We start from the raw sequence: 24,412 nt of genomic DNA, 5'->3' as shown, positions 1-24,412 counted from the left end.
AGCAGCTTTTAGTTTATTTGGTGGGTTTTTTCTTTTAGCTTTTTTTTTTTTTTTAAATTTTATTTATTTATTATGTATACAGTATTCTGCCTGCATGTATGCCTGCATACCAGAAGAGGGCACCTGATCTCATTTACCGGTGGTTGTGAGCCACTAAGTGGTTGCTGGGAATTGAACTCAGGACCTCTTAACCAGTGCTCTTAACCGCTGACCCATCTCTCCAGCCCTATCTATCTATCTATCTATCTATCTATCTATCTATCTATCTATCTATCTGTCTATCTATTTTTAATGTTAGCATTCAGACATCTGTACTGGCCTGCCCTTAGGGTCCTGACAGGATATGTTCTCAGCTGCAGCCACTAAGAGCGCCCTGTGTGCATTCCCTATGTTCCCTTATAAAAGGCAGGCTTTGCCTACCTCCCCTGCCCCCCCCCCCACCCCTTTTCTTTCTCTTCCTTCGCTCTTATCCCCAGGGACCAGTCTTTGCCTCTTCTCTCCCCTCCCCTCAACAAACCTCCCACGTGGGTCTGTTGTATGGTATGACTCCTTTGCGCCACTTTTTAAAATACAACATTTGTATTTTATCCCTCAGAACGATTTAGTTTTTAATCCCTCAAAATGATAAGGTTGTGTCTAAGAAGAAAGAATGGGCAGCGACATGGACATACAGTGGGTACTTGGGGTCTCTGTCTCCTTCCCTCACTCACAGTGATGCTTCGGGTGGAACCCAGACAGCCTTGCTTATTCTAAAATACCAACCCTGACTTAACACCCCCCTCAACCCTGTTTATTTTTTTTTAATTCATATTTTAGGTATCTGTGACTTAAAAAACATTGTACTGTTCTTAGTGCTCCGGAGCAAAAGTGTTTCAGATTCCAAATATGTGCATGTGCACAGTGAGATGCCTCGGTGCTCAAGTCTAAACTTAGAATTAAGGTCTGCTTTCTCTCCACCCTATACACAGTCTGAAGAGGTCTCTGGACAGTCCTTTTCCTGCACCTCTGTTTTGCCTGTGTCCCGTCTCTTGCTGAAGTCAGGCGTGGAATTTTTCTACTGCTGGCATCATATGGGAGCTCAGAAAGCTTCAGGTTTGGGACCACTTCCTGTTAGAGACGTTCAGAATTAAGGATTCTGAGGGTTTATGTGCTGCAAACGTAGGCTGATGAACCTAAGCATTGCGAAGAAACTTAGCTTCAAATGACTCCCTGATCCTACCTTTTCGCATGGATCGTGACACACATAGGCCTTCCTGGTGTCTTTCTTAAAGGGCCACCTAGCCCCTGGTGACAAGCAAGGGCCTTTGGGTGTGCTCTGGTCCTGTCCTGTTCTGTTTTCCCTCACCATTGTCCCGAGAGCCTCCACACAGCCTGTGCAGACCTGAGTCTAAGGACAGTCCCTCCCTTCACTTCTTCACCGAGACACTCTCTTCTGTTGTATCTCTGCTGTTCCTCCTCTAGATAAACTGGGGTCCTCCTTGATCGTTTTCATTAGGAACTTCCTGTCCACATCCCTCCTCCTGGACTTACTCATTGTTACTACCATTTTTATCTTTTGGGGTGTGTCTTCCTGTCTTTCCCACTGGACTCTGACCATTTTTTTTCCCCGAGGCAATCAAATCTAGGGCCTTGTAGCCATTCCAGATCCGCACCTGACTACTGAGCTATATCCACAGACTTTTGCATTTAAGCCAGGCTACAACCCTGTGTAGCCTAGGACGGCCTTGAATCCAGTGATTCTCTTTCTTCCATCTGATGAATGACTGCTGGGATTATAGGCGTGTGCACCTCAGTAGCCACGAGTGACCCACTTTTATCCTGGATATCTAATACAAGGAAACTAATAAGTGCTTGGTATAAAACTTTTAAAAGATTGATCATTAACCACTGTCAGAGTTAAGTTTTTTTTTTAACTGGTATATTGGATACCTACCTTTGGAAGTGATAAAATGATACCCCAAAGAAAATTTGTTGTTAATAAAGAGGCTCTCACTCCTTTGCTAAGATTGTGCTGAACTTGGACTCATAGGCTCACAAGCCTTCTGCCTCCTGTGTAGGAGAAAGTAGAGGCCTATATCACCATATCTGGCCTAAAAGGAAAAAGATTTATTTGTTTGTTTGTTTGTTTTGGTTTTTCGAGATGGGGTTTCTCTATGTAGTCCTGGCTATCCCAGAACTCGCTCTTTTGAGTAGGCTGGCCTCACACTCACAGAGATCCTGCCTGGGATGAAAGGCGTGTGCCACCACCACCCCTCGGCTAAGAAAAATCTTTTAAATGTAACATTTATTACTAAGAAGGTTTTTATTAATGTGAAAAAATAAGCGGAAAAGTTGGAACTTTATAAGGATACCTATTTCACAGCATAATAATGGAAACAGAGTTCCAAAGTTCTGTACTAGAAGAAGCCACCAGGATTATTGGAGTTGAGTGCTCTCGCTGCTGAACCCTCACAGTTTGCCAGGATTATTCGACCGAGGTAGCAGTATAGCTTTGTTTGTTTGTTTGTTTGTTGTGTTTAAATTTACTTATCCTTGTTTTGTGTGTGGACACGGTCCTGTGTGTGGAGGTCAGAGGACACTGTTTTATACCTTCCACAATCACTTTTCACCTTACTTTTTCTGAAATAGGATCTCCCACTGAACCCGAGGCTAGCCCAGCTGGTCTGCAAGCCCCAAGGATCCCCCTGTCTCTGCTTCCCCAGTGTTGAGATGGTAGGTGTCCACTGCTGCACTCGCCCTTTTTACGGGGGGACTGGGGGATTGAACTCATGTCTTCAGGCTTGTGCGGCCAGTGCTTTACTGACTAAGCCAGCTCGCTAACTTGAAAACTTTTTGAGAATTAGCATTTGAAGGTACTAGGAAAAAAAATGCTGTGGGTATAAACCAGAGGGAGTGAGCTGACGATTTAACTCTGAGACGAGCGGAAAGATAATTGCTTGCCACCCAGCCTGACTGAGTTTGATTCCTGGGACCCTGTGGTGGGAGGCTAGAACCAATGCCTGCACATTGTCCTGTGCCCCTCACCCGTGCATGTACAAGCACATACATACATGTGCATGAGCGCGTGTACGCGCACACACACACACATAAAAATTCAAAAATAAGCATAATTCTTTATTAAGCGTGAGGCTGCTTTGCTGTTTCCTGAGATTTTTATTTGTGTATTTAACAAACACAAATGCTTACCACATGCAAAGAATTATTCCATGGAATCTATCCACAAAAAAACATGCAAGAACTGTTTCATAGAATCTATCCACAAAATTTTTTTGTCTTAAGTTCTGATGATAACCCTGATAGAAACACTGTCCTTCCTTCCACTGGACCTCTGACCAAACCCAGGCTTGGATGTCTCCTTGAGTGAGCCGTTCCTGGAACAGGATGTTGGTGGTTGCAGAACTGAGATCTTCTGTTGTGCTGTTAAGTTTCAGAGTCTAGGGTATTCCAGCTGACTTGCTTATGCTGCTGTTAATATGGATGGCTGTCTACAACTGGAATGGGAAACACCATAGAATCATGTATTTCCTGTTGGATGTCTAAACTAAGCAACTTCAAAATACTAGACATTTGCTTAAATAAATCATGGCGGGAAGGCGCGCAAAAAACTGTGTGGTAGACATACGTCCCTGTTCTCAGGCTGATGCATAAGATGTAAAGTGCAAAAATGGCGATGTTATTGGGGAAGACTTTATAGTTAATAAAACTTGATGATTAATAGAATGCATAATGCCAAAACATAACAGTGTGTAGCAGTTGACTGGAAGCCTGCCTCTTGTCCCTGAGTTTCCCATTGGCTAGTGTCTAACAGATAGGGGCTTATCCTCCCTAACTGTGGCTTCTTACCACTGGGCAGTCTGGAGAGAGAGGAAAGAGCTACACTTTTGTTGCTGTTCGTTTTCTAAGAAGGGAAGGATCACTTCTTTAACTAGTCCTGGGGGTTGGAGATGTGTCCCCCCCAACCCCCGGCCTGAGGGACAGCCTCTGTTTTGAAAATGAGAGCCAGTGGCATTTACCGATGAGTTCTGTTTATGAGCATCTTCTCCTTCAAGCCTGGACTCAAACCCCATTATTTCAGTGAGGACCACCCTGACTTGGTTAAAATCCACCCAGACCCGTCCACCTCCCTTCCCATCCACTTTTGTCTACTTGGATCAAAGTTTTCTTTCGCCCACTGAATTTACCACTCTTTGATCTGCCTTATGATGAGTGTCTTGTCAAATAGTATAAGCCTGATGAGGGAGACACATCGTAGGCTCTCAGTACTTATCTGTTTAATGAATGTATCTGTGTTTGCATGCCGTTACTGCGTACACAAAAAGCTGTGTGTTGTGCAGGATTGGGTGTATTCCAGGGCTGCTCTCCTCAACAGTTTCTGCAACTTTCAGTTGGGAAGTTGTCACTGAACTTCAAAGTGACATTGAACTTCAAAAACTTGGACGTGGTGGTGAATGGGATTATTTCTTTCTAGAGCTCTACCTGTCTCTAATGCAATGCACAGAGCAACGTCTCGGTCACTGGTAAGTCTGAAGTCAGAACTTAGCTCTCAATTAAGACAGCCATGTAATCTGAATTGGTTGTGACTCCTTTGCTGTCTAGCACTTCATGACTTTGAATGTAAAAGACGAAAGAACGCACATCAGAATTCCTCTGTGTGTGATGATACGTTAGTTTCTTTGGTTTTTGTTTGTTGGCTTTTGTTGTTCAGAAAGTGTAGTTAAACTTGGAGGAACCACAATCACCAAGCTTTCCCTAGGGGGAGCCCCTTATGTAAACTGCTATTCTTTGATTTAAGAGCCTTTGTTATAAAGTAAATGTTTTGAATTAGAGGATTATTACATTTTTCCATTCGGTTACAAGTCTGGCCCCAAGCTATGAACTAAGAGGTCCTTTAAACTGCTTCACAGACTGTTCTGTGCGCAGTGGGGTGAGATGTGAGGGGTTTTTCCTGAGTTCCTCTTCAGTTCCTGATCTGCTGTCTTCAGTTTTCAGATCTCTCTCTTTCCTCCTGGGTTGTATTTTTCTAACAGTGCCTTGATTTCCCTCAGGTTACATTTGTCTTTCCTCGGTCCAGAACTTAGTACATTTGCGCTAAAGAGTCGTCCAAATAATGTTTATTTAAAACTACTACCCAGGAAAGCTGTGGCGGAATTGTTAGATCCAGGCTGTTGGGGAATGACTGCATTTAAAAGAGATTAAAGTGATTTGGGTAATGTATCTAATTTCTTCTTTGGAGTTGGGGAAGTTAAGGGGTTTTATTTGTTTGAGTTGTATCAGCTAGATGCAAATGAGATCACTCTTCCCAAGACCCGTACTGAGCGTAATAACTAGCAGGGGGTGAGGAGACAGGGCACCCTCATTTGCATAAAAATGCCACTAAGTCACCCTGCAAAGCTCCCTGTCGATTCTGTTCTAAAGCTGTGCTGCTTGTGGGAGTTGGTCCGGGAGGCAGAGCCTGGGGGCGTGGTTGGGAAACAAAGGTTGCTTCCTTTCGCCTGTATTAGTTCATATCCCTTCCTCCCAGAGTGGACTGCAAAGTCCAGAACCAACATGGGCTTGCGCTCAGACTTACTGGATCCTGTAAAACAAAACCAACCAACCAAACAAACAAACAAACAAAACGACCTGGATGTACACAGTGGCCTCACGAAAACGGGGGACCCATTTGTTTCCTTGTGATGTGACTCTGCCGTCTAATGGTGGAGGGCGGACAGGAGAAACTTCTAGAGTGTGAGGAGGAAATGGAATGAATGGGCACTGAGGCAGGGAGCCTGACGCTGGGCTTATTATGCAAATGAAGGCTGTGATTAGCTTTCTCTTCCTGTTGTCACTGGCTGCTCCTAGTCTTACAGATCGGGTTTCAGTGGGAGTTTTTCTGGTTCAAGGACTGCTAATGGTTTGTAACCACCTGACTACAAACTTGACCTCGGAGCTCCAGCAGCTTAGGGAGACAGATGTCGAAGCACGCAACCTGATGAAGAAAGTTAGAATCTGGAGCTGCAGAGCAGTTTACCACCCACCTGCTGGACCCGGCTTTTAAAGTGACTTTGAATTCTGAACCTATGTAGGTGCTGCAGGAAGAAAATGGTGGTCTTCGTGAATGCAAAGCTTAAATCTTTCTTTAAACTTTTCAAGAAGAAAAGTAAGTTCTGGGGATCGTGTGTGTGTGTGTGTGTGTGTGTGTGTGTGTGTGTGTCCGTGTGTCCGTGTGTCCGTGTCCGTCTTTCGGAGTGCTGAAATCACAGTGAAAGAGCTTAATAGCCTTGAATTAATGTCCTCCATATACTAGGTCACTGCAATGCCTTGGACAGTATTATGTGACCTTAATCTGTCTTATTTATTGATGTTTGGGGTTTTGAGTGACTTCATTTCTTTTATACTTCTCAAAAGAGTCCTTTAAGGAAGGGGAAAGTCTTTGTGTTGACTCTTTACCTTGATATACAGTGTGTGGTTTCTGGGCATTCAGCTGGATGAGTGGCTGAGGTAAGGAGTCGCTGTGTAATGTGTCACTTAGTTCTGGGGGGAATGATCCTCTAAAGCCCCCTAGTACTCTCTGTTATGGATTTCAGAGCTCGAGGACAAACTGTCTAGACAGATCAGCGCCTGTCGTAAAGCAGCGAGCTTTTGTGTTGCGGCTTCATGTGGTGCGCTTCCTGTCAGCTTAAATTTCCTTAATCTCGGTGCTTCTTCATTCCCGTGAAAATTTAATTTTACAGTGACATGGATTTTTTTTTTTCTATTAACTTATATCGGTGTGGCTTTGTATTGCCTTTTGATCAGTGACAAGACCTGGATAAATGTGCAACGGAGGGTGGAGGCTGGCGGGAGGGCTGGGGGCGGGGAGTGTCTCTGCTACCAGACATTGGAGAATGCAGGAAAGGACAATACTCTGGGCTTCTCTTCTGCACCTCTCTCGTTTGAAGCCCGTCTGTGGAGGGGATGATACAAATCTGTCCTGGCAGGAGGCAGGTACAGCAGGGGGGAGACAAGTGCTCTTTCAGAGGGGCCGGTTTGTGTCTGCGCCCTGGGGCTGATGGTACCATTACAGGGACTCAGATACCATCACTTGGATTTGATTGCTAATGAGCATGAAGAGGGAAAGCTTCCATTTTCTGTCTAAGACAATCAAAATTTAAAAATAAATAAGCATTAGCAAAAACCATTGTAGTGAATTCTGTGCATACTTTGAGGGACCTCCAGCTGCTGGGAGCTGGGTGACTCTGAACCACACAGCAGAGTGAAGGCTGATGGTGTTAGGAACCGTGCAGAGCAATTTTCCAGTATGTAAAATAGTAGGGGCCTAGTTTATATACTGCCTTTGTCAAACATCCTGAGCAGATAACAGCATTTCTGTTTGTAACTTACCTCTGGTTCTCCATGTTTGTTACCATTTAGCAATTTATGGAGAAAGGAACTCCTTAACTCTTTTCAGATCCGCAGACTTTTAAAATGTGGTAACTACAGGAAAAATTAGGAGAAGGGTGGGTTACAGGGGTATGGGAGACAGGCTAAAGGCACAGTTCTCCTATGGGAGTAGTTCTGGGGGCTCCTTCAGAATTCATTGTCTCTGCCACAACCTTGCTTTACACAAGTTATTTCATGAGCAGCCTTAGTCCATTTGGGCTCTACTGTACTCCTAGGAACTATGCTATGGGGTATGCATAGTTAATTTTAAGTATGTTCAAACAGAGTCATTAGTTCATCTTTCTTTTCATGTTCCCTTGAGATTATGTTTTATGATCTAGTTCCCAGGCATACATTCTGTTGTTCTGGGCAACTGTCTGTTGTAGGGCACGGTCAGGGTAGACGTGCTTCTGACTCACAATCCTAACGTCTGCTGGCTCTACACGAGTTAGGTTTACTACCCTAGGTAAGTGCCCAGTCCAGAGGCTTCCTTTTACATATGTCTAGTCTTTCCTAGGCATGAGTATGTGGCAGATATATAGAAAGTATCAAAGCGTTGCTGATGAATGCGTTTGGATGCTGTCGGCTTCATTTTAGGCTCCACTCATAGTCCAGCATAGGTTGTGTTGTTTGGAAAGATGGAACCAAAAGAGATCTCAAGCCCTAGTCGGAATGTAAGAAAATGATCCTAGAGATTCATCTTAGGCTCAGTGCACTTGTTATTCCCCTCCCACCAAAGTTTTGGACTTTTTTGTGTTGGAAAAATTTAATTGAATTGGTTTGTGTTGGATAAAGTCAATTGCATTAGACATTTTAAAAATTAACATGGAAGTATCTTGTGACAGCATAAATGAGAGAATTTTATAGTGCAGATGGTATTCAAACTGAATACACTAAGTTTTAAATTTTTTGCTTGCACTTGTAATGATGGTGTTTTTAAGTTATGCGGTAGAGGAGAGATGTTTCGTCCCCACCTAACAGTGGGGAATTTGTTTCTGGTTTGTTTAATGATGCAGCAGCATTGTCCAGTTGGAAAACATGGGGTTGTGGTGTGTGGATAAGGAGGAATGGAAGGTCTCTCTGTCAATGTTGTCCATCATTCTAACACAGGAGCAGGAGCTGTGGTTCTGGGAAGCGGGGAGCTGAGCAAACATGTCTGTGAACATACTGTGTGGCAGATAGACAGTTGGTGCTTTTTCTTTACAGATGTAGCCCAGTGGATTAACAAAACCACTGGAGCCTGAGGGGAAATCTCACTAGAGTTAGTTCCCTCGCCCCTGACCGGTTCTCACCTGTGGGTGTGTTAAATACCACAATCTTATCTTTCTCCTGTTTTTGAAACAGGGTCTCACTCAGTGTATTCCAGGCTGGTCTGGAACCCACTGTGTTACTCAGGCTGGGGTCAAACTGTTAGCAGACCTCCCGCCTCAGCCTCCCAATGGTTGGGACTAAAGGCCTGAGCTATGGTGACGGATGGCTGAGACCTTATCTTAAAAGTGACAAATTCAGAGTCAACAGCTAACATGTGAATCTGTTCTTTTTCTCTGTAGCGGTTTCCAACTTAGACGAGGAGAGTCGATGGACAGTCCACTACACAGCACCCTGGCATCAGCAGGAGAATGTTTTTCTTCCCAGTACGAGACCCCCCTGTGTTGAGGATCTGCACCAACAAGCCAAGCTCAACCTCAAATCAGTGCTGAGGGGTAAGACAACCATCTCTCTGGGCTTGTTTGGCTTGAATTGCTAATTGTTAAGAGCTGACAGCATCAATTTAATCACTATCTGTAAAAGAAGAGGTGTGGACATTGAATGTTCCCATAAATACAACCTTACATATAGCTAAAAGCTTCTGGTCCCTGGAAGACCCCGTTTTTTTTGTTTTTTGTTTTTTGTTTGTTGTTGTTGTTTTTGGTTTTTTTTTTTTTTTTTTTTTTTTTACTGACTCCCACATTTGCCTTCCAAGCACCCTGTGCTACTTAGAAACCCCTGTGAATGTCCAAACCACCAGCATTAATCTAATCCAATTAGATTGGGGGTTGCCACTGTTATATGTATTGAAAGCAAATTTGCTAAAGCTGGTGCTTTTGAATGGTTTGTTCTGTTTCGTTAAGTTAGAGAGCGGGGTGTGGGGGGGGGTTCTATGTCGACTTGGATGCAATGGTAAATAGTTGAGGTCTTAGAGCTTGGGTGATGCCCAGCAGGGCTCCTCTGACCATAGATTCTATTGGCAGTGGCTGCTAGGAAGTAGAAGAGGCGTGAATTCCTACAGCTAGTACAGGACTCTGACTTTAACTGATTGTTAAAAACATCATGGGAATAGGGAAAGGGTCTTTGCAAAGATGGTAAAGTGGGAGGCTGGGGGATTCTTCCAAGGAAAAGGATCCACTTGGAAAAGAGTCTTTGTAATGAAAGAACACACCGATGTTCTTACCCTATGGCGTACTGTTCCTATCAGATCTCTCTTTTCATGCGACATTTGGGACATTAAAGAAAAACCAAAGAAGTATTTGTGATTTACTTGAAATTTAATGCAACTGGGCATTGTTTCTATTTCCCACTGTGGAAGACCTGAGTCTTGGACAGTTTTGTCATTGACTCTGAGAGAAAGCACTGTGAGGAACCTCTGGCTTTATGAGAATTTTTCCTGATGTATCAGTCATTTGCTAGATGACTTATTGTTTAATGTTTTCGCACAGTGATACTAGCGCATGCCTATTAAACTGTTTATTGCAATACCAGGAACTAGTCTAAGCTCACCGAATGTCTCAGCTCATGTAATCCTCAGAGTTCCCCTACAGTTACTGTCACTGCACCTAGATGAAGAATCATTCACCGAGGGAAACTCGCCCGTCACGTCCAAGTTAGTTGCAACAACCAAGCCTTAAACGAGGACCCCCTGAGGCTGTGCAGCTCACATGTAATAGCTGTTTATTGGGAATCATTTGTTCTGAAGGGAGTGTGGAATATGAAGGCAGAATCCTAACTGTCCTGAATTGATAGTTTGTAGTCCATGAAAAATATCCGGGAGCTATGCCAAAAACTGCCTATCATCTGTCATCTGTCTGTCTGTCTGTCTGTCTGTCTGTCTATGTCTATACATATATGTGCCATGGCAAATGTGTGCATGTCAGAGGGCAACTTGCTAATTTGTGAGAGTCAGTTCTTCCCTTTCACCATATGGGTCCGAGGGATCAAACTCAGGTCCTTAGGTTTAGTGACAAGCACCTTTCCCTGCCGAACCATCTTGCCACCCTCTTGTCCTTTAATTTTTATAATGCAATAGCTTGTCTTGTGTTCCTCAGAGTATGTTGTTTTAGACTCTTAAAACTTAGGGCACTGTCGAGTTCTCTTGTTCATTAAGCCAGAGGAACTTAGATGTTTAATGACTGCGCGCTTTAATGAGAAGAACAGCATTTGTTTTGTTCATTCACATGGCCTTAGAGTTGTACCCTGGGCTTCCTCACCTTCCTGACACTGATTGCTTAGTATACTGAAATCCAGCCTAGTCGAGGACCATTCAGCCCCTGGTGGTTCATCTTTAGTCAGCTTCAGCAGGCATCATCTCTACTCACACAACTGTCCTCCCTCCTCCAGATAATTATTGAGAAGGTGGCATGGTTCCCAGGATAAATCCTTGAGGCTGTGCCTTGCTCACGTGGCTCTGCCCAGCTCCTGAGCAGTCAAGCAATTGCATGGGCTGGCTTGTAGAAAGCTCCCCTGCGAAGGTATGCGTGAGTCTGAATATTCAGACCCACCTGTGTTTTGATCACGGTCCAGGAAATTGTGCCTCATTGTTGAGTTCATGTATTTTCAAGTCCCACATCAGATCTATCTGTCCTTCCCTTAGAAGACTGAGCGTCTGTCCGTGGGTTCTTCAGTATTCCACGGGAGATGTCACCACGGCCACTTTCCCCAAAACTTGAATTTTATTTTGAAAAGCTAATTTCAAGACAGTTCTTGTCATTGCCTCGGTACCCTCAACGGTTTCATCAAAGAGATGTTCTAGTCACAAAATGAATTACTTCGGAAAAATTCTTGGTCTACACCTTTTAAAGTCTGGATTTTCAAACTCCTTTTTTGAGGTTTTAAATATGACTTTGTTAACGCCTCATGGATAGGGTGACATGAGGAAGAACTCCTGAATTCTTTTCTGTCCATTATGTTCTTCTGATCACTTTTGATCCACCCAGAACTTCGTGTCCCAATTCCCCCACATCATCTCAGCAAACAGAGAGAAATACAAGAAGTGTATCCATTGTCTCCACACCTGTGAAGATTCAGTGTTGGGGGGAAACCCTAGAGTGAAGATTCAGGGTGGGGGAAACCCTAGAGTGATGATTCAGGGTGGGGAGAACCCTAGAGTGAAGATTCAGGGTGGGGGGATCCCTAGAGTAAAGATTCAGGGTGGGGGGATCCCTAGAGTGAAGATTCAGGGTAAGAGGTAGGAGTAGGTAGGTAGGTAGTGATGTCCCCAAGTATCTCCACATGTGCATACCGTTAAAGACTTGACATTGTGTTGAGTTATCAGTTTAAGTTAATTCTCCCTGAACATTTTTTGCTGAAAAATTTATAAAAGTAATTAATTTATCTGTAGTGTACAATCTATTTTGCTCTTCCTCCTAATCTCACAGTGACCTTGTCTTTAATCTCAAAGAAGAAGTTCCAACATTTCTTTTTTTTTGCGAAATAGACAAGTGCTGTCTCGTCATCACTCAAGTACTCTTATGAATTATTCCACCACTCTTTATAGGAGAGGAAGCTAGGTTTGCCTAGTTTTAAGGACTACAAAGTGCAAATGGAAATGGTCCAGTGAGTACTAATAGAGTAACAAATAAACGCTAATGTTACTTCTTAAAGTAACAGGGGAGTGTCCAATGACCGAGGAAGCCATGAGTTTACTGGGAAGTGTGCTATGCAAATGTTGGGTTTAAGTTGATGCCAGAGGCAGGTATCAGACACAATTAATTGGTATGTGAGCATCAATTTTGTACTTACTTGTTTGCTTGCTTGTCTGTTCACTTCTTTTTCTTTTTTTCCGAGACAGGGTTTCTCAGTGTAGCGTTGGTACCTTTATTGGAACTCACTCTGTAGACCAGGCTGGCCTCGAACTCACAGAGATCCCCCTGCCTCCCGAGTGCTGGGATTAAAGGTGTGCACCACCACCGCCCGACATCTGTTCATTTCTTTATTTAGACAGCATCTTGCTCTGCTATCCGGGCTGTCCTGGTATGTTTACTCCTCCGGGGGCAGCCTCTCCAGTGCTGGGGGTCAGAAGCCTGTGCCACCATGCCCGGCTCTATGCCAGGAGTTGTAGGGGGAACTGATGGAAGTTCACGGGCCTCCAGCTTCCGGGGCTCAGTTTGCTGTCCTAACTACCCAGGCTGCTGTGTAGGTGAGGTACGGCAGGTGCATAGGGAAATCTGGAAAAGAAAAGCCCCAGGAGACCCCGCTCTCCAGTTCTCCATCACTCTCCCACACCGCAGGGAAGATTGGCATTTCTAGATGTCCACCATGGCACGTGGCATACCTGGAAGCAGGTGATCCCTGTGATGTTTCACTGTACGATAAATGTAGCAGAGATCACTTGTATTTATTGTCAGCTTATCTCTGGACAGCTTGACAAAACATAGTGGCCACATTTTTAGGTCAAATGTTGGTTTTGTTGATACATTACTAGTAATTTAGGTCATGATTTACTACCCTTGAAGATACATGTGTGGAGGTTTGAAAGAAAATGGCCCCCAAAGGGAGTGATACTATTAGGAGGTGTGGCCTTGTTGGAGCAGGTGTGGTCTTGTTGGAGGAAGTGTGTCACTGTGGGGGTGGGCTTTGAGGTGACTTTTCTTCATTCAGTGTGACAGTCAACTTCTTGTTGCCTGAAAGATATAGAACTCTCAGACACTCCAGCACCACGTCTGCCTGCATGCCACCATGCTCCCTGTCACGATGATAATGGACTGAACCTCTGCACTGTGAGTCACCTCAATTAAATGTTTTGTTTGTAAGAGTTGCCGTGGTCATGGTATCTCTTCACAACTATAAGAAACCTAACTAAGACAACATGTTACCTAGATTTGAAAATAGGATTTTGCTGTTTGGTTGGTCTTTCTTGGATTCCTTTTTTGATTTACTTATTTTTGTGTGTATGAATGTTTAGCCTACATGTATATATGCGTATCGCACACATGTCTGGTGCCTATGGAGGCCAGGAGAGGGTGTGAGAATCCCTTGAGCTGGAGTTACAGACTGTTGTAAGTCATTACGTGGGTGCTGGGAACAGATCCATGGAGCCATCTTTCCAGCCCCTGGTTGTTTGGTTTATCAAGACATCTATCAGGCTTACAGAGAAGAGTGAGGTCTTGAAAATGGCTCCATTATCCATGAAGAATTCTCTTAGCATCATCGTACTGAACTTCCAGAAGATTCTGCCCTTTCATCCCCATAACTACGTGAACCTTCATGACATTGTTGGAGACAACTTTGATGAGAGATACCCCCTTTATAACCACATTTTATCTGCACAGCCTTTAGCTTTCTAGAAAGAGTACTAGATGAGTGGGAAGGGGGGATTGGAAGCTAGGGATCGGCTCCAAGAGAGGGTCCTGGTTTGTTTCTCTGCAGTTTGCAGACTTCATTTGACAATAATGAGCATATTAAAGACTGAAATGAGGGCATCACGTTTAAGTCTCCAAAAAGCTCAACTTAGGAGAGATAAATACGGTTTCTCACAGTATGTTTAAGCAGACAATTTAGTCACTGTATCTGTGTACACTGCTGCCTGAATTAGTTCACAGAGCATCTGCTGTTGGTATCAGGAATGTTCTTGTAGTCACAGCTCCTTGCTGAGAAATGGCGTTTTAGCAGGTTAGCTTGCCCCGCGGCTGCAGACACAGGTTCGCACGTCTACAAGGTACAGGAGTGCGAGCATCAGGAGGAGTGCAAGCATGGGGAGGAGTGTTGACTTTGGCCTTTGCTCTTTTCACATCAGAGTTACGTTCACTACGCCTGAAAGGACAGAGCTGTAGGTTTTCAATGTGAGAAAGAGTTGGCTTTCCTCAGGTGACTAGAGATACGTGTGTGTGTGTGTGTGTGTGTGTGTGTGTGTGTGTGTGTGTGTGTGTATTCATATGTCAACCTGTCTAATGTTCAATGTGGGATAGGTTTCCTCGAATTACAGACCAGATTTCTAGTAGGGCTAGCCAGGTTTCCGCATCCAGTCTTTTATTCTGGATCTGAGGGAAGATCAACTGCTGCATCCATCTTCTGAGACCTCACAGATACTCTTTGTGTCTTGGGCAGTAGATTCTTGTCTTGGAGATCCTGTGACTGGCATCTTTATGGGCGTGTCTTTGAAGGCGTGGATTTATAAGCATGGCTTTGTAGGCATGGCTTTGTAGGCATCGATTGGGCACTCACACTCTTAGAATAACACATGTGCCCAGCACCTCAGATGGGACCCAGAGGAATGCCTACCTACTTGTGCTAACTACAGTGAGTTCTTCATCTTTTATCCTTCTTTCACTTTTTAAAAAAAATAGGACATGAGGGGCTGGAGAGATGGCTCAGCAGTGAAGAACATGCACAGCTCTTCTAAGAGGACCTGAGTCTACTTACTCACAACTGCCTGAAATTCCAGCTTCAAGGGATCTAACCCCTTCGTCTAGCCTCCATCTGCACTATACTCACATGCACCCCCTCACATACTCATAGTTTTAAAAATAATAAAATAAAAAAGTTAAAAATATAATGTAATATAAAAATACATAAGGCAGGTACAGCTTAACCAATCATTTTAAGCAAACATCTAATCTAACCATTCCAAAGTTAAGAAAAAGTAGACTACCAGCAAAAATGTAGCAGCACCTAGTCTTGCTTTCTAAGAGAAGTCTGAGTTCAAATGGAAGGTGCTTAGGACATGTCTATAGTCTAGTCCTGACACAAATATCCCAGGCATACAGTAATTGAGTTTTTTCTTCAGTTGTTTCTTTTCTTTCCATTTCATCCATAAATGTCATAGTGTCTATTTTCACGAGAATAAAATGAACTTCAGTAAGTAAAGAATCTCATGGCCCTTGGTGTTTGTGGAAAGAGGGGTGTGTTTTAATTTAGTGTGGTGGCACACAGATAGAACCAAGTAGAACACAGGCCTCTTTCAGAAATGGTTGTCGTGTTTTAGTTGGTACCTTCCCTGAATGCTCTACTCCCATCATGCCCTATGGGAGGAGGGGGAGGAGGGAGGGATGGAACAAGGAGTGATGTTAGATGTCAGGGAAAGCCATAGACCCGATGTTGTAGTTCTTTGTCAATATGCATTGGTCCCCATTCCCCAGCATCCTCTAGATGCCAACTACAGTAGAGAGCTGGGAGGAGCCCCGTCAGTCCTTGGGTCAGCCATCCCTTGCATTCTGTAGATAGACAAACCCAAGCCCTGAGACACTGGGGATCCATTCTGCAGGCCTACTGTGATCTCAGAGCCCTGGGCATCCTGAGGAGACTTGTTCTTTTGGTGCTTTAGCTGCTGCCAACTTCCTGCTGGTTCCCAGGGACAGGTCCCACCCTGGGAGTTTAATGGTCCAAGGTGGATTTGGTTTCTTGAGGCAGTTCATTGAGGAGATTCGGATGAGCTCATTGTTGCCCGAGGTAACTTCATGGTTGTTCCTGGAATCTTCTCTTCACTCACCCCGATTTCATTAGCATTCAAATTAGTGCAAGAGAGACAAAGAAGCATTGTGTGATATCAGGTGTGACCGGCACATCTTAATGCCATTTGGTACTTGTTTTTAGGGTTATATTAAGCTCTAGTACCTCAATAGACTTAAAATATATGAAGTATAGGTTACGAGGGGAAAATGATAAAAGTTTGGAAATAATAGGTAAGTGGCTTATTACTTGTAACTGGTACTCTGGCTAGCTTTTGACTTCCTGCAGAATATTAATATATCAAAGAAAGCAGGGTATTGCTAGCTAAAGAAAAAGTATGTTAAATTCTTACATGCAAGTAATAGTGAATTGTGTTTATTTACATACTATTCAAAATCACTTTCTAGTTTTTGTTTGTTTGTTTTGAGATAGGTTCTTTATAGCCTAGCCCTGAACTCACTATGTAGTCCAGGCTAGTTTCAAAGTCATAGTGAACTTCCTGTCTCAGCTTCCTGAGTGGTGAGATTTCAAGCACACAATACCACACTTGGCTCCCATTTTCTAGATTAAACAAAAATAGGCATAGAATTGGAGTAGAGGTGGCCATAGCCTGTAAGTCAGAAAAAGCCACGGAACGGAGGTGTGAGATCCAGCTTTCTTTCCCTCAACCACAGCAGCCTTGGGTTGGAGTCCTTACTCCGTGGTCAGTACGTGCTCCAGAAACTGAGATGGGGACCAGAGTTCTGATCTCAGAGCCGTTAGTACACAGCGGGGCCATCTTGGGAATCTTATCTCATTTTTGTTCCTGGCTTCTGGGAAACAGCTTATGGTTTTTATCTCTCTGTTTCTTCTGAAGCTCCCAAATTCTGATCATCCTCAACTCTGCGAGGATGACACATGTACAGATTATTGGCACAGAGACATACTGACTGCTGAGCCTAAGTCTTGGCAAATCAGGCTGTCTAAAATCAAGTGTCTGTTGCCATAGATTTTATTATTTTTTTTCTAGGCAAGTCTTGCAAGTGAGTCACTGGGCTGGATATTGTAATGGAGCCAAAGATTAGTAACTGATGTTTTCTTCCATCGGCTTAAAGCCAGCCCGAGAGATAAGACTGTATGAATAACTGGTATAAAGTTGACGATGGTAGGATTATTGAGCCTCACCCTACCCTTGGGTGTAGGCTTTAGAACATAAACTTAATCATTCCTTGTTTAATTTGAAATTCTTTTCTAGCTTCTGTGCAGGTCTATAATACCACAGCCTGTGTGAAGGGACCCCTGCCATCTGTGTCCCTGTACCAAATCACCCTCTCGTCCATGGACCTCTGACCCTCCCTACAGTATAATTTTACAAGGAAGTTTGATAACTTTACCTAGAATGCTGGCTTGCTCTTTTTCCCCACCCCATACCCCGTCTCTACTGTGTGTTCCGATAATCTTTGCCCTTCTGAACCGTGACCTCTCATACTGGCTACTTCCCACTCCATCTCTTTGATAGCCCCATGGGCCTCTGAATCTCCACAGAGCTCTTCTGGACTTTCCAGCAGCCATTCTCGACTCTTCCTCATGCTCCCACAGAACCTTACAGCTCTCTATTCCAACAGCTTTAAAACAGTGGGCGGCGTTTCCACATTTATTTACCCTCCCAAGCAAGGCTTTCAGTAAGTAGCCAGTCTTTGTCCTGTGTATCCCCAGCCCACAGTCCAGCACATGGGACTGGAAAAGCTACTTCATTTGTGGAAGCCGCAGTCACCTATAACTTCAGAGAGCTGAGTCAGAGCTAATCAACAACTGTGAGACTGTGGTAGTGACGAGTGGGTTGGAGAGAGCTGGGGGTGGGGCGGATTTTAGTTAACCCTGGAAACCGTATTGTTTTATATGTTTAGAGGTCTGCAGCAGCAGAAGATGCAAGGGATAGATAGACTGGGGAAGGAGAAAGTCCCCAGGACAGGGCGGTCATCCTGGTGCTTATGGACAGGATGTTGAATCGGTCACTAGGAAGCCATTGGCGACCTTTGAAAGAGCAGTTGAAAGGCAGTGAATTTGGGAGCAAAGTACAGCACCAGAGGTGTGACCCGTGTGTCTTAGGGAATTGGAGAAGCATGGTTTGAGTTGGAGCTAGAAGTCACGTGGTTCCCTTAAGAGAGGTGCCGGAGGCTTGGTGGAAATGTGGCTCCACTGTATCGTTAGTCCTCTGGAGAGAAAGATGACTTCAGCTGATAATCTTGTGCCCAGTGCTTGTCAATTTAGTTAGGTTGACTTTTCAAAGGACATAATACAATTGAATCCATTCCTCCTTCTTAATGTGTTTGGCATTCAATAGGCTTGGAGTTTTCATCTTTAGGGGAAAATGCTTGAAGCAAGGGCTTAAATCCCTTATTAAGAAATAGAGAGGAGCAGAGACAGAAATATGAGATTGAGAGAATGGAAATTATGAACGAAGCAGGCTGGTTAATGTGTCCTGTTGGACTTGATGTCTTCCAGTAATTCCTTCATACACAGTGATTCCAATGAGGGTAAACCTTGAGAGGGAAGTCAGGGGCTGGAAAAGTGAAACATCCTTGCTTTTCAGTGCTCTTTCAGATAGGTAAAGCGGACTGACTCCCTTCCCCCATTTTTAATGGTTACCAACACACAAAAGACAGACCAGGGAGCCCAGACCTTCAGATGATCCGGGCCTGAACAAAGCACCATGGATTGTTTAAACAAAGGCTTTTTGTTTTGTTTTTGTGTCCGCAGCCAGTCTGCTGTCTCAGCAATTCTATTTTCACTACTGATAAAGTAACTCGAGTGGCCTCTGTGATTCAGTCACAGTGGTAGAAAAATGCTACATTGAAGGTCCCTAGATAAGGGTTACCGTGGCTCCCCGTACAGCCAAGGCTCTGGTGTTGGCGGAGAATCTCGGCGGGCTACTTGATACTGCATGACCTCGCTGGTGCTCCTCAGCTGCCTAGATAGCTGTCCCGATTCTAATGTGAAAGGAGGTTGCCTCCACTGTGACTTCTCTGGCTGTGCTTGGCTAGGACTCCTGACTTTCACACGCTCACATTCATCATGGGCGCCAGGCCCAAGTCTTCCACCCTCCTTTCAATCAGATTCCGTTCTGCAGACCTTCTTAAATTAATTTGGGAATGTGAAGAGAAGAGGTTGTAAAAGTTGGTCTTCTGTGATGGCAGATGACATTTTAATAGCAATGCTTTTGATGGTGTGATTTAACAAAAAAAAGCCGAGGATTAGTAGTTAGGTATTGATATTTACTTAACTAAGGTCCCTTGCCCACCTCATTAACTATAATGGGAGACATTAATCAAAATGGCTTCAAAAAGCTCCTTTATTTCCACATATTTTCTCATATATGGAATCTGAATTTACAATTACATATGGATATATATGTATATGCATACACACATAAGTATATGTGTATATACAGTTATTTGTATGCCTGAAATGGCCTGTGGTGTTTAATGTCAGTGAGGGTGATATTGGTCTCAGCACATAAGATAAGCAGTGTGTGCTAACACATTAGTCAGCAAATTTACTTCCTTCCATTGGACAGTTGAGCCGATGACCAGCAAGCAATGTGCTCTCTCTCTCTGCGACCTCCACCTTCCCTGTCTTTGTCTGTATTTTGCTGAATGAGCTGTATACATTAAAATGAGAAGTCACTTGGAATTGGGTAAAAATATGTTTTGGCCTGCCTCTCTTAGCAGAAAAAAACCTGTCCATTTGAATGGTGCCGTTCTATCATCTCCTCTCCTATTTTATTCCCCCCGCCCCCAAACTGACTCGGGTGCTTTCTCTGGAAATTTCGTTTTCCTGGGACATCTGATCTGGTTGGCCAGAAGGCTTCTGGGAATTAACCATGATGCAGTGAGCTTTTTCATTTTAGCATCTAGGTGGTTGGTGTGCTGGGTTTTCCACACACGATGATGACACGGACTAATTTTAGTCCAGTGTTTCAGAGGGTTCAGTCCTTGGCTGGATAGCAGCATTTTTTTTTTCCTTAGGCCAGTTAGTAATGCTGAGAATTTTGGTGACGGCACTTGGAGCAGGCTGCTGACGTCACAGTTTAGAGAGACAGGGAGAAAGAACAAGGCTGGGAAACAAGCTGTGTCCTTCAAGGGGACATCCCCAGTGACCTGCTTCCTCCGGTCAGGCCCCATCTTTCATAATCTCTGTCACCTAAACTGTCCATTCAGTTACAAACCCACCAATGGATTATTAACCTGCTGATCAAGTCAGAGCCCTCATGATCCTGTCATCTTAAAGCCCCACTTCCGAACCCTGTCTGGGGACTAGTCCTTCAACACATGGGTCTTTGGGGACATTTCATTTCCAACCTCTAACAGTCCTCCTGGAATTCCACTGAGGCTCCATTCTTTGGGTAGATAACCTGACTGAGCACTGAATGTCATTGCCTCATCCCGCCTGTTCAATCTCCAGTCTCCTCTTACTCTAAGCTTTGAAAGGGCCCATTTACCGGGAGGTCGTTAAATTCTGTGTTGATCCTTATCCCAACCTATGCCCTTACCACCCCTGAAATGTGAAGTGTCCTTAAACACTGATGACTTAGACTATCAACCAGACAGACAGGCCATATGCCTTGGGTAAACTAAGGCAGAAAGTATGGCCAAGGATAACGCATAATGAGTGATGGGACCAGCACCTCTGTTGTGGTTACATTCATTACCCTTTTCAGGGTCCACTACCAAGTGAATCAGGAAGTCTTTCATTCACTTCATAACTCACAAGGTACCTTCCGTGCGTCTATGCTGAATGAGTTCACTTAGGGCTTAGAGATCTGAGAAAGACTTTGATATTGCCATTTAGAACATGGAAAACCACCGAAGAAATTGGAACTCAGGTGTCACATGATCTGACTCATCATTGTTAAATGCCTCCATTGGAAAGTTTGTAGTTAGGGGAAGCAGTTTTCAGGTAAGGAATGGTAATAGCCTGCAGGAAGCTGCCTCTGCATTTGGAGTTGAACCTGAGATAGTCAAATACAAGTTAAGACTACCACACATTTTTAAGGACATCTTGACATGTAAAACACCTTTGTAAATAGCAAAAATTAAAGCTTTTCCTGAAACAAAACAGTGAGGAAATAAAAGTAGATATCGGATACAATGGCCCTCCTCCCACAGCGATCTGTAGCCCGTCAGCCGAATTCAGCTCCATCATGTCGTCTCGCTAAATTACTGTCTTCTGAGAGACTTAATGAAGCTAAGCTCACCCTCGCTCCTTTTGGTACTTTAAAAAATGGTGTGTGTGTGTGTGTGTGTGTGTGTGTGTGTGTGTGTGTGTGTGTGTGTACAATCTTGCCATCCTCTTCCCTTTTAAAATAATTTCTTACATTGAAATATGTATAAAATCTCCAATTATAAAAATTCTATTGTCTTCTTGGCACTGGGGGAGTCCCTGCTTGATACCTTCTCCAAGTAAAGGAGACCTCATTTACTTTTGCTCTCAACTAAGTGGTATCATTCCAACCACCTTTAATTTTGTAGACGGTTATCTGCCTCTGAACCTTGCTCTCCTGGGGTGGCCCTTGGGCTGGCATCATGAGCATCACCCGGGGGCTTGTTAGAAATGAAAGTTCTTAGGCCGTGCTCCAGACCTGACAATGCCTTTAATGAGCCCTCCTGGGGATTCCAAGGTGCCTTCATCTGGAGAAATACTGTCCACGTTAGGGAAACTTACTTAATTAAACAGCTGAGTTTTAAGTAGCTTGAAGATGGGAACAAAACCCTCCACCCGGCAGCAATGACTTGAGAGCCCGGCCTTTTGTGTCTCTGCCTACATACTCTGTTTTCCTCTTAAGTTAACCTGGCCTCAGGTGTGGAAGAACGTTCAGAGGTTTCCTAAGAAATGTCTCAAGGTGTTGTGGGGATGGCCTGTCACATAGAAATGATGACCTGAGTTCCGATCTCCAGCACATAGGCAAGAAGCCAGGCTCAGGGTTACACGCGTGTAATCCCAGTATTGGGGAGGCAGAGATGGGAGGACCTTGCTGATTAGCCAGTATTGGGGAGGCAGAGATAGGAGACCTTGCTGATTAGCCAGTCTGGTCAAACTGGTTAAGTGGGAGATTTGTCTCAAAGTTTGAAGGTGGAGAAGTGATTGAAGAAGACACTTGTCAACTTTCAGCCTCCATGTGCACATAAATGTAGACACACACACACACACACACACACAGAGAGAGAGAGAGAGAGAGAGAGAGAGAGAGAGAGAGAGAGAGAGAGACAGAGAGAGAGAGAGAGAGAGAGAGAGAGAGAGAGACAGAGAGAGAGAGAGAGAGAGAGAGAGAGAGAGAGAGAGAGAGAGAGAGACGAGAGCGCGCACCTGGTCAGCAGAATGACAGACCCCATGCTGTGACCTGCCTTCCCTGCACTTTGCTCTTGGAGCACAGCTCTGGCTGACTCTTCCCTCTTCAGACACTGTTAAGACTCATTCCTGTCCGGAGTCCCCTACCTTCTCGACACTTGGGCCACAGTTGCCTCACTCAGATTGGCTTAACTTTCTTCCCCTAATATTAAGCAGATCTTACTCTGTCAGCTGGGACACTGGGACACCAGGGACAGACCCTCCCTGTTAGAAACTTCTGGAAAGGCTTGGGCTGGACTGTTACAACCACACGTTTACTTTGTCCTTTTGTGTTTTACGTTGCTTTGGATTGCTGAGGATCGGTGAGGGTGATGGTTGGTGAGAAACTGGTCTCTGTATCGAATGCACATGCATTTCAGGAGATTTGAGTACTTGGAATGCAACCATATGCTTTGACGCCATTGTTGAATATCCCTGCATAACTGCATAACAACTCTTACATGAAGTGAGGAAAAGAATGATCATTAGTCCAACAGTGAACCCAAAGGATATGTTCATCTAAATTCTTAGCATTTCAAATTTCCATCATGTTATCTAGAAAAACATACCAATGGACAAGCTTCATGTTAAAGTCACTGAATGAGTGAGTCACTTGAACATGCTGGCATGTCTATAGGCTCTTAATTGTCTTTGAGTTTGTTGATGCTTGAAGACAATTTAAACAAATGGAAGTTAAGTACTTTAAAGGATTTTTGGAAAATCCAAATGTATTTTTGGCAAATGCATTATCCATAAGTGGCATATGGAATCAGTTAGATCTCCTTCTCTTTTCCAATCTTGTCAAACCCAATAAATGAATGAAGTGAGAGGTCAATTTAAAAATTGTATTTTGTGTTGATTTTCGTTAAGGACACATGTTTTTGCATACTTACAAAGCATGATATTTAAGTGCAGTCAGTTTTTCCTATGTGCTTCCCTGAAAGCTCCAAACTAAATTATTTTAGCTACATCATACCTGGCACAGTGTTGGGCTGGGATTGATTTTGTTCTAAACTGAAATGCCTGTAGCCTGTGTGTTCTTAGTTCTCCTGGACTGAGAGGAAGATGTACTGGCCCTAGACCTTGCCATTCTTCATCTGATGGAAAATAACTGGGTTAGAAATATAGAAACCGGGGCTGGAGCAATGGTTAAGGGGTTAAGGGCACTGACTGTTCTTCCAGAGGACCCGGGTTCAATTCCCAGCACCCACATGGCAGCTCATAACTGTCTGTAACTCCAGTTCCAGGAGATCTGACATCCTTATACATACATGCAGGCAAAACACCAATGTACATTAAATGAAATTAAAAAAGAAAAGAAAAAGAAATACAGAAACCTGGACTAAGAGAAACTTTGCACCTGGGTTTCCTGATATAGGAGACAGATAAAATACACACTCTCCATTAATTCACACACAATTATTTTAAACACAAATCAAGTAATGACAGTAAAGGGCTTTCTGTTTTTTAAAAATGTCCGGAGTATTGGCTTTAAAAATCAGCGATCTGAAAAAAGTGAACGTTTTCGCTACTGGCTCCTGGTAGGGTGTTTTCACTGAAGCGGTATGCTATGGCCGTCATCCTTGTAATTAACTCTGGAACTGGAGTCCTCTCAAAGTTTTATGACCTTTAATTCTAGTAAGAGGGCTATGAAAGATTTAATACTGTTAAAGAGAAACTCTATTCAAATGTTAAACTATGACATGTCTAGAACCCTGTGCTGCTGTGGAATCCAGGATTGTGCTTTCAACCCGAGCGTCTCCCGACTTCCCAAGGAATACATCCTCATTTGAACTGTCCCTACTCCACTGGCCTGGAAAAATGATAAGCTGGAAAGCTTACTGGCTCCTTTCGGCCTTTTGGTTGCAAATTCTTCTTTCATCATCCCTTTGTCTTTCTCACATGGTTTAGCAAGTCAGTAGACTGTGTGTGTGTGTGTGTGTGTGTGTGTGTGTGTGTGTGTTCTTTCAGTACTCACCCACTCGTATTACAATATTCTCAGAGA

General features: G+C 43.9%; 1 protein-coding gene across 2 annotated transcripts in view; it reads left to right on the top strand.

The window, feature by feature from the left end:
• The first annotated feature begins 5,916 nt into the window (after positions 1 to 5,916).
• Positions 5,917 to 24,412, top strand: part of Nhsl1 (NHS like 1) — a 59,256-nt gene continuing 40,760 nt past the window's right edge. For both annotated transcript variants that reach the window (XM_059272698.1, XM_059272697.1), the window contains exons 1-2: positions 5,917 to 6,139; positions 8,952 to 9,104. In XM_059272698.1, the coding sequence (XP_059128681.1) occupies positions 6,082 to 6,139; positions 8,952 to 9,104 (211 nt within the window). In that variant the 5' untranslated portion in view covers positions 5,917 to 6,081. The remainder of the gene's footprint in view (positions 6,140 to 8,951; positions 9,105 to 24,412) is intronic.

The sequence above is a fragment of the Peromyscus eremicus genome, chromosome 8b (genome assembly GCF_949786415.1).
Source record: "Peromyscus eremicus chromosome 8b, PerEre_H2_v1, whole genome shotgun sequence".
NCBI lineage: Eukaryota > Metazoa > Chordata > Mammalia > Rodentia > Cricetidae > Peromyscus > Peromyscus eremicus.
The sequence above is the reverse complement of the archived record's forward strand: the minus strand, read 5'-3'. Positions and strand labels throughout refer to the sequence as shown.